The following is a 9,994-nucleotide window of genomic DNA, read 5'->3' as shown; positions in this document are numbered from 1 at the left end:
GGGTTTGCTTAGGGGTCAAGTAAGCCTTACTTGGGAGTCAAGTAAACCTCTCTATATATGAAGAGGAGATGTATCAATCTAATCAAGCAAGAATTAAGAAGGAAAACCCTTTTCCCTCTTATCCGGCCATGGAAAAGGACCCCACGCAGGGGCGGACCCAAGTACAACCGAGTGGGGGGCCACATCCCCATTCAAAATTTTGAATTCCCCTTGTATATGTGCATATTTTGAAAGAAAAGACTTTAAAATCAACAGATTTATAGAAGGTGTGCCCCCGGTCATAATTTTGTCTCGGTCCGCCTCTGCCCCCACGGCCGACTCTCTCGCGCCCTCGCAGCTCTCTCTTCCGCTTAAACTCTAGCAACCATAACAATTGGTGTTATTATCTCAAAAATAAAATCCACTATCCAGTAAACGAGCATAGCATTCTCTCTGGTCTTTCCATTTCTGGAAACGTGGCCACTAATTTACGGCTACTACCGCGATCAGCCGCCGTACTTGGCTTTGTAGTCGTTCCAGAGGTCCTGCACGCTCTTGCCCAGGATCTCCACGAAGTAGTCGTCGCTGTACCCGCTATCCTTCATCTTGCCGTTGAGCTCCGCGACGAACCCGGGCTTGATCAGCGAGTCGCAGTAGTCGAGGAACCTCGCCGTCACGTCGTAACCTCCGTCCCAGCTGCGTCCCTGCCCCGGAGCCACCCAGTGCGCCGGCGCGTACCCGGCCTTGAGCCTGACGAAGTCGGCGACCCCCTCGAAGACCCACCAGTGCGCCCCGTAGTCCTGGAGGCCCCACTGCCACACGTGGGTCGCCTCGTGGTACAGCACCCCCGTCACCTCGGCCCTCAGGTCGCCGGTGAAGCGGGCGACGTAGCCCTCGCTTAGCTCGATGGCGCTGCCGCTGGTGGAGGCGATGCCTCCGTCCGTGTCGTCGACGACAACGAGGGTGACGGCGCCGCCGCCGTCGACTGGCCTGCGGTTGGCCTCGCAGGCGCCCGTCTGGTTGAAGACGTTCCAGATGAAGGAGGAGGCCTCCGAAAGGACCTGCTTCGCGTACTCCGCGCCGTACTCCACGTCGAAGCGCTGGCCGCCGGGGGTCGTCGACGCGTTGTTCGTCACCTCGAACGTGACGGCGCTGGCCGTACCGACGACGAAGGATAAGACTAGGGTCGCGACGGCCGCCATGGAAAGCTTCATTTTGTGCGCTGCGACGTGGTAATTCTGTCACCGGACAAGTGGTGGTCACCGGCGGTCTGTGTGATCTGTGATGTTTATAGGCAGAGCCTTCCTTTTTTGTTGAGTTTGAGGATTTGTCCTGAAATGGCCTGCGAGGGCATCCTGCCAAGAAGGCCTGGCCGGCAGATTTTCTAATTGGAATTTGTACACGGTTGTTTCACATAGTACAAAGAGTTCATTTGTTGCTACTGTCGTTAGCTCCCTATTTCATTAATCTGTTACTACCAGATCGGTCCTCATGAATGTCCATGTGTCCATTCGGTTTAAAAGGAGTAAATCGTCAAAAACTATCACATTTCACACAACGTGTCCAGTGGCTACCACTTTATGATTTTGTGTAAAGAACTATTAAAATTTTTCTAATCTGTGATAAAAAACTACCAATCTTTTTAACTGCCCATTTAGCTGTTTTTCTGACAAATCTTACCCACATGTCAGGTGCCAGGCTGGCTAACTTTGCCGGCCCCACGCAGACGGCCGTTAACGGAGACGGCGAGCGCGCACCACGCCGGTGGCCGACTCGTGAGGCTTCGTGCGCTTCGTCAACGTCCGGGACGAGCACAACGCCACGCTGCACGTGGCCGCCAGGCAGGGCCGGCCGGAGTGCGTGCACCTGCTGCTCGAGAGCGGCGCCATCGTCTTCGCCCCCAGCTCGCCGATGAACTTGAGCGGCGACGGCCACACCATGGGCTCCGTCGCTGCGGGGTTCAGCAGCGCCATGCACGCGCCGTGGCCGCGCTTCGTTGCCACCGAGTACGCGATCCGGCCCGCCGAGTCCCGGTGCACGCGGTCGGCGCCCCACGCCAGCAGCTCCCGGACGCATTCCAGGCTGCCGCCGCGCGCCGCCAGGTGAAGCGCCGTGCTCCCCGGGAACCCGTAGGATCCCGTGGGGGCGGAGACGACGGCGCCGCTCTCGAGCAGCAGGTGCACGCACTCGGCCGGCCCTGCCTGGCAGCCACATGCAGCGGCGTGGCGCCGTGCTCGTCTCGGACGTTGACGAAGCGCACGAAGCCCCACGAGTCGGCCACCGGCGTGGTGCGCGCCGCGGCGAGGATGGCCCGCGGGCAGTCGGCGTGGCCGTAGTACGCCGCGTGGTGCAGGCACGTCCGCGCGTTCACCGAGTCGAACATCAGAATCTGGCAAATCGAAGCTCAATCAGGGTCAGTACATCGGAATCCATGGAAGTCGTCGCGAGGTAGACGACGAGTACAGATGATTGAAAAAGACTGCGGATTTGGAGGGAGGCGTTACTGACATTGGCGCCGGCGCGGAGGAGGGCGAGGTGGGTGGCGGCCAGCATGAGCGGGGTGCGCTTGCGGCGGTCGACAACGTCGGGCGGACGCCACGGGCGAGGAGCATGTCGACGGCCGGGAGGCAGCCGTTGGCGGCGGCGACGTCGACCGCGGTGAGGCGGACGTAGAGGGTGGAGCGGCGGGCGAGCGCCGGGTCGGCGGCGAGGAGGCCGTTCAGCGCGTTGAGGTCGCCGGCCTGCGCGGCGCGGAAGAAGTCACCCACGACGACTACCAATCTTTAGGATCAACTAGCAAAGGCCGTGCGTTACAACGATAGAAAAATAATTATAATATTTAAAGATGCTGATCATATTAGGTCCTTAAATTTTTAAGACATTTTTTAAAATGCATGAACATTTTTTGAATTAGCAAACATTTTTTTCAATTGCACTCAAAATAATACACAAACTTTTTTCTTAAAATCATGGACTTTTATTGTCTTCACCACATTGTTCTCAAAATTATGAACATTTTTCTGAATATGGTAATACTTTTACAAATATCCCGAGCATTTTTGAATTCACAAACATTTTATGTTTTCTTCAAAATTCTCAGTTTTATAAGTTGCAAAAGTTTTTCAAAAGTCAATATTATTTAAATTTTAAAAAATAGAACAGAAAATGAAAATAAAAAATGAGACTAAAAACAGAGGCACGAACTGTTTTTAAGATTTTTACATGGACTTTTGTTTAAAATTATTGACTTTTTTCATTTTACAGACATTTTCTAAAACTTTAAACTTTTTTGTATATGCAAACATTTTTCAAAACTCCTGAGTAGTTTTTGAATTCTCAAAAAAATATGTTTTTTAATATTTTATTTCAAAATTCTCAGTTTCTTAAATTAAAGAAAAGTTATTTGAAGTTCTAAATTATTTAAAGTAGAAAAAAATGGAACTGAAAAGTAAAATAAAAAAACTAAACTAAAAGAACAGGCGGCCACGCATGGGCCGGCCCTAATAGATGTGCTGCATCTTTTTTCAATGCCCAGAGCGTAATATAGGAGGTGCCTACATGGGCCGGCCCAGTCCGGAGATTTTCCTGTTTGAAATATTTTCTATGACTTATAAATGGCAATTATGGGTAATTTTCTTCAGCTTTATGGACAATATTAATGACGGACGACAGAAGCACTAATTGCTTTATTAGTAGGTAAAGATAGCTTCGACGGGCCGTCTCCGTTAACGCTGTCTACGCGGGGCCGGCAATGTTAGCTAGACTGGCACCTGACATGTGGGTCAATATTGTCAGAAAAGGTTAAAAGAGCTAAATCGGGCAGTTAAAAAGATTGGTAGTTTTTTGCCACAGATTAGAAATTTTTTGGTAGTTTTTTATAAAAAATCAAATAATGATAGCCATTGAACACGGTTGCACGAAATATGATAATTTTTGGCAATTTACTCGTTTAAAAGAGCAGGAACGCCAGAGTAGTTACATGTGTAACCGTGTGGTGCATGCCGTGCGTTGCTCTTGCCAGCAACTAACGGTCCAACGTACTGTATTTATATGTTGACGGCCTGCAGATGCAGCATGACGGGCGTCACACGGGCGAATGGGGCGTTCTTTAACATAGCCCGATTGCTTTGAATTTGATTTCTCTATTGCCGGACTTACAAATCCAACCCACAAACGCCTGCAGACGCATCCATATGTATCCGTAAACAGTAACCGGTAAAATCTTAAATAGTCCGTTCTATAACCGGATATTTTAAATTAGAAACGCCAAATATATATCATTACATGCAAAAAAACTGATCTTTATGCATGGCTCGTCGGACTTCGTTGTATCCATGTCCGACGGCCGGTTGCACTTTTCAGAGTGTTGATCCGGTCACCATTGAGGTAGAGTAGGATATGGACACAAGTTGACTCACTCGACTCAAGTCGCTCGTGTCTCTCATGCCCTACCTTTTCCTGTTGGAGCCCAAAACCTTGACGGTGCCGATGGACGTCCCAATGATGATGCATTTGTCCCGGGACAAAACGACAACATCCAGCACGACGCGGTTGCAGTGCCCGGATTGGTGCGTCATGCGGGGCGCCGAAGAATGCAACTCCGCCTCGTCAATGTCCACTGCCACGAGGGCTGCCTCCGCCTCCCGCGCCCGCTCCCTCACACGGCGGGCACGGCGGGCCATGTTTGCGCCAGACGACACCCATTGTGTGTCCTTCAGCTTGACGCGTCAACGAAGGGGTTGCGCGTCCGCCACCGTGTTCAGGCGCCAGACGAACCTCACCGCCTCCAGTGAGGCAGCGATGGCACCCCTAGGGCGGATCCACACGTCATTTGGGCGAACACAATGGTTTCTCGACAGAAGGATTCCGAGCGCTGCCGTCAGGCGGCCTCCTCCTGGGAACGATGGAACTCAAGCCGAATAGTATTATCCTCCTAGGTGCCGTGTGGGATGAGCTCATGCTCGACAGATATGAAGGTGTTTGACTCGGATCCGCTGCCTGACATGGCAGAGAAGGTCATAGATTGCCGGTCAAAAGCTTGGATGACGGAGTGGAGTGGAGGGGAGTGGACCGGAGTGACTAGGGTTTGGTCTGGAAGAGGATGGGGATGAATAAATGTGGGATCGGGTGGGCCAGAATGGATCAGGGTCCGACCTGACGAACTCCCCCGAGCGTGTCCGGGCGCCTCCATGTCGGTCCAAGATTTGGATTATATATGAGGGGAACGAGTCAGCCCCGACGCTTGAGAGTTGTTTGAGAAGCCCATCAGAAATGTTTCATTGTGACTAGTCAATGACCGGGCCGTATGTGCGGACATTTGAGGCGGGTTTGGAATGTCCGGCTGTAAGACGCTGTTAGCAACCTCTCTCTGTCCATTTCATAGCTAGGTTCACACTTCCCGATTTTAGTTTGTGTACTTTGCTGGTATTTATTGCCCATTTTAGCTTGTGGGACTAGATGACCCGTTATGTCAATCACGCAAATACGAAATGCAACCAAAAAATTAGGCTAACTACATGAAATAACTTTTACAATGTTGAAACCCCGTCTACTCGATTGGTTCGAAAAGTTATCGAACCACAAATAAATAATTCTGAAAGTGCCCAAACCATTTCTAAAAGCATTCATAATATTTTGTTGTTAGAAAATTTCTAATTTGTTTTACACAACCCCATATATTTATATATAAACAAGACATCTTTGCACATTACTCCTGTAAAGAATGTTACTCCCTCTGTTCCTAAATATAAGTCTTTTTAGAGATTTCATTAAATGACTACATACGTAGTAAAATGAATGAATGTACATTTCAAAATATGTCTATATACATCCGTATGTAGTCTTCTAGTAAAACCTCTTCAAAGACTTATATTTAGGAACGGAGGGAGTAGATTACCTGCCTCCTAGGGACATTCACGCTCATGCGCGTGCTTGGCTTTGCCTGATCCAGCATGCCTTGCATCGATGTCTTCGTGGCACTGTCCCAGTTGTGTGATCGGCCCCGAGCGTTCCTCATCGAGTTGGGGGGCCTTGGGGTCCATGACGCGTTGGCCGGAGGCATGCATTCTGTTTGGACCCTAGTGGGCAATCCCGTCCAAAGGTCGACTGGTAATGGACTCGTACGGAGCTACTGTCTTGTTCGAGCATCTCCAAGAGCATACCCATATTTACTCTCAATATCCAAAAACTGCTTTTTTGGTATTGGGGGCAAAAAAACTAGCTCCAAGAGCATACCCATAAATGGTCCCACCAAAAAAAATTAGGTCACTATCCGAAATCTAGCCCAGAATTGACATATATGGATATTGTGGGGCAAATACCCATTCGACCCAAATCTCGCGCGGGAACTGGAAACCGCTCGCGCGCGGAAGTTTCCCTAGTCACCTCGCCTCCCCGCCCGACCCCGCCACCGCGCGCTGCCGTCGCGCCGGCCGCCGCCGCGCCATGGATGAGGGGGTCGTCGACCCCGCCACCTCCGTCGCCCCTCCCGCACCCCCTCCCGCCCCTTCCGCCGCCCCGCCTGCTGCCCCCGCGGCCACGACGTCCAAGCCGAAGGCCGCCCGGTGCCTAGGGTCGGCGAAGCCGCCGCGGCCGGTCGCCGCGACCCCCGCTTCTCCTGGCACGCTGGAGAGCGCCGCCGAGCGTGCTCCGACCGCCGCCCCGTCGAAGAAGAAGGGCACGGCAAAGCGGCCTCCCCGGGACCCGGCGCTCGCGGCGAAGAAGAAGGCAGCCAAGAAGGCCGTGGCGGCGCCTCTGCCGCCGTCTGTGATCGTGCAGGTCCCGCCGCCATGCCCTCCCGCACCTCAGGCGGCTCAATCACCGCCGATTGTGCCCGTGTCGGCGTCGCTGACGGCCACCACGGGTACTGCCCTCATGGTGCTCGACCAAATGCCCGCAAGGTAATTGCATTGTTTAAAAAAAATCCTATTTGTTGTATGTTTGATTTGTAGTCAAATGCAATTCATTTGTAGTACAAATTCCGTGTAATTCTTGTATGCACATGAATTAGTAGTAATTCTTGTAGTATGAATTAGTGGTAATGTTGCCTATGTGTCGGGGGGATAACCCGGGGATAGGCTCATCAAGCCTACTCCTTCATTTCCGGCCCAATGGACATGATCGTATGAAGATTCCCAAGGCCCAAGTCTTCTGGCCGGCTAGGCATCACATGCCGGCTGGAGGACGAGGCGGCCACCTTTCTGGCCGGCCAGGCAACCCCTGCCGGCTAGAATCCAGGCGGCCTCCCCTTGAGAGCCGGCCTGGTCCCTCCAGTCGGACTGGGGAGGAGGCGGCCACGCTCAAGCCGGATGGCCAAGCAGGCTAGCCGACCGAGGATCACAAGTCACATCAGATCGTAGTTCAGGAAGAGACCTCACGATTAAAGGTAGCTACGCGTCAGCAAAGGTACAGGATCAGGGCGCTCGGCAGGTACGAGCGTCGGCGGCCACGCCGCTGACCTACCCCGACTGTGATCCATCACCTAGCGTAGTGTCGGACCGTCACACTCCCACTCCATTACTGCACTTGGCGTGGGGAACAGTGGTGGCGGTCGTACTACCTGCCCCTGAAGAATCTCGCGGGGCGACGCTTGACGTACAATGCTTGCTCAGCGTCAACCTTACACGAGAGCCTCATTGGCCAGCCGGCGGGTCCCACAGGCAATCGAGACCATGCAGCCGGCGGGCCCCTCATCGACGAGACAAGACCCTTGTGGGCCCCTGGCCAGCCGACAAAGTAGCCAGCCGGGTCCCACGCTTGTACCCTTTATCCATATTGTAGGCCGGCGGGTTCGTCTATAAAACCCCCCGGTCGCCCCCCATGCAAGGGGGCCGATCCTTCACCAGTCATTCAACACAACACATTCACCAACCACATAGAGAGAGGTAGAGACGAGCCGGCTGCTCCCCTCTTCCTCCTCCCAACACAGCTTCAGGAGCGACATTGTACTCTGTTCCTATACATCTAACACTCCGGCAGGATTAGGAGTATTATCTCTACGCAGAAGTCGCCTGTGCTGCGGAAGAGCTTAAATACCACCAGGCCAATGTTGATCCGGCTGACATGTCACCTTTAAAGAAGCCAACGACAGACGCCGAGCCGCCCCTCGAGTTCAAGCCAACAGACGACACTAAGACAGTGGATTTCGTCCCTGGCGAATCAACCAAACAGTTCACTATTGGGGCGGGTCTGGACCCCAAATAGGAAAGCGCGCTCATCGAATTCATCCGCGAGAATCGGGACATCTTCGCATGGAAACCTTCTGACATGCCCGGTGTGCCGAGAGAATTCCCTAAGCACCATCTTAATGTTGACCCAAAAGCAAAACCGATTCAGCAATATCTTCACAGGTTCAATGAGGAACGACGCAAGGCAGTCAGGGAGGAAGTTGCCCGTCTCTTGGCCGCCGGATTCATCGTAGAGGTCTTCCACCCCAAATGGTTGGCTAAGCCGGTCCTGGTGCTCAAGAAGAACGGTACCTTCCGTATGTGCATTGATTACACGGATCTTAACAGAGCCTGTCCAAAGGATCCTTTCGCCCTTCCCCGCATCGATCAAATTATTGATTCAGTGGCGGGATGCGAACGTTTGTTTGCATGGACGCTTATTCCGGGTATTACCAAATCAAGATGGTCGTGGAAGATCAGGAGAAAACAGCTTTGATAACCCCCTTCGGGGCTTTTTGCTATGTGTCCATGCCATTCGGACTCAAGAGTGGAGGGGCGACTTATCAGCGCTGCATCCAAAATTGCCTCCGTGGCCAAATCGGATGCAATGTTCATGCCTACGTTGATGACATTGTGGTTAAAACTCACAGGAAGGAAACGCTACTTGGAGATCTAAAGGAAACTTTTGATAATCTGCGGGTATACGAGATGAAGCTTAATCCCACCAAGTGTGTCTTTGGTGTTCCTGCAGGAAAATTGTTGTGTGTCTTGGTGTCTGAGCGCGACATTGAAGCTAACCCGGACAAGATCGAGGCGGTTACTTCCCTTGGGAAACCAGCGAATATCAATCAAGTCCAACGGATGGCGGGTCGTATTGGGGCCTTAAGTCGCTTCATAAGCCGTCTGGGAGAAAAGGCTATTCCCCTTTATCAATTGCTTAAGAAATTTGACCATTTTGTTTGGACAGACGAAGGCAATGAAGATTTCGAAGCCTTAAAACAGCAGCTGGTCAACCCGCCGGTCTTGGCCGCCCCGACTGAGAAGGAGCCCATGCTTTTGTATATTGTGGCAAACTCCAAAGCGGTGAGTGTGGCAATGGTCATCGAAAGGAAGGAGGAAGGGAAGGAATATCTAGTGCAACGCCCGGTGTATTTCATCAGCGAGGTGCTAACTCTTTCCAAGCAGCGGTACCCACGCTGGAAAAAGTTAGTTTATGGGGTCTTTATGGCAAGCCGGAAGCTCAAACATTATTTCCAAGAGCATCCCATCACGGTGGTTAGCTCCGCTCCCCTCGGGGACATCATCCAGAATCGAGAAGCGATAGGGCGAATCGCCAAGTGGGCAATCGAACTCGGACCGCACCACGGGCGATACACCCCTCGCACGGCTATCAAGTCTTAGGCCTTGGTTGATTTCGTCAATGATTGGACCGAGTTACAGATCCCGAAAGACAGGCCTGACCTTACATACTGGACTATTTATTTTGACGGATCTAGACAGTTGGAAGGCTCGGGGGCTGGCGTGGTGCTGATATCGCCTCAAGGAGACAAATTCTGCTATGTCCTCCGACTCATGTTTCCATGTACCAACAATGCTGCGGAATACGAAGCTTTGCTTCATGGCTTGCGACTTGCCAAGGAGATGAACCTTACGCGGGTCAGATGTTTTGGCGATTCTGATTTGGTGGCTCAGCAAGTTTCAGGTACTTGGGATTCTTGGGACCCCGTGATGGCGGCTTACAGGAGGGCTGTGTCTGATGTGGCGGGTCACTTCCATGGCTATCAGGTCGATCACATCGACCGGCGCCTTAACGAAGCAACTGATGCCCTTTCACGTCTTGGTTCCCAGCG

At 52.2% G+C, this 9,994-nt stretch overlaps 1 protein-coding gene and 1 pseudogene across 1 annotated transcript; both read right to left on the bottom strand.

Annotated features, from left to right (window-relative positions):
• Positions 1-243: 243 nt before the first annotated feature.
• Positions 244-1,636, bottom strand: LOC123409983. The gene has a single exon (XM_045102855.1). The coding sequence runs from the start codon at positions 1,191-1,193 to the stop codon at positions 486-488; it is 708 nt and encodes a 235-aa protein (XP_044958790.1). The 5' UTR covers positions 1,194-1,636; the 3' UTR covers positions 244-485.
• Positions 1,637-1,712: 76 nt separating this feature from the next.
• On the bottom strand, positions 1,713-4,661 carry LOC123398742 (annotated as a pseudogene).
• Between the last annotated feature and the right edge of the window lie 5,333 nt (positions 4,662-9,994).

The sequence above is a fragment of the Hordeum vulgare genome, chromosome 1H (assembly GCF_904849725.1).
Source record: "Hordeum vulgare subsp. vulgare chromosome 1H, MorexV3_pseudomolecules_assembly, whole genome shotgun sequence".
Lineage (NCBI taxonomy): Eukaryota > Viridiplantae > Streptophyta > Magnoliopsida > Poales > Poaceae > Hordeum > Hordeum vulgare.
The sequence above is the reverse complement of the archived record's forward strand: the minus strand, read 5'-3'. Positions and strand labels throughout refer to the sequence as shown.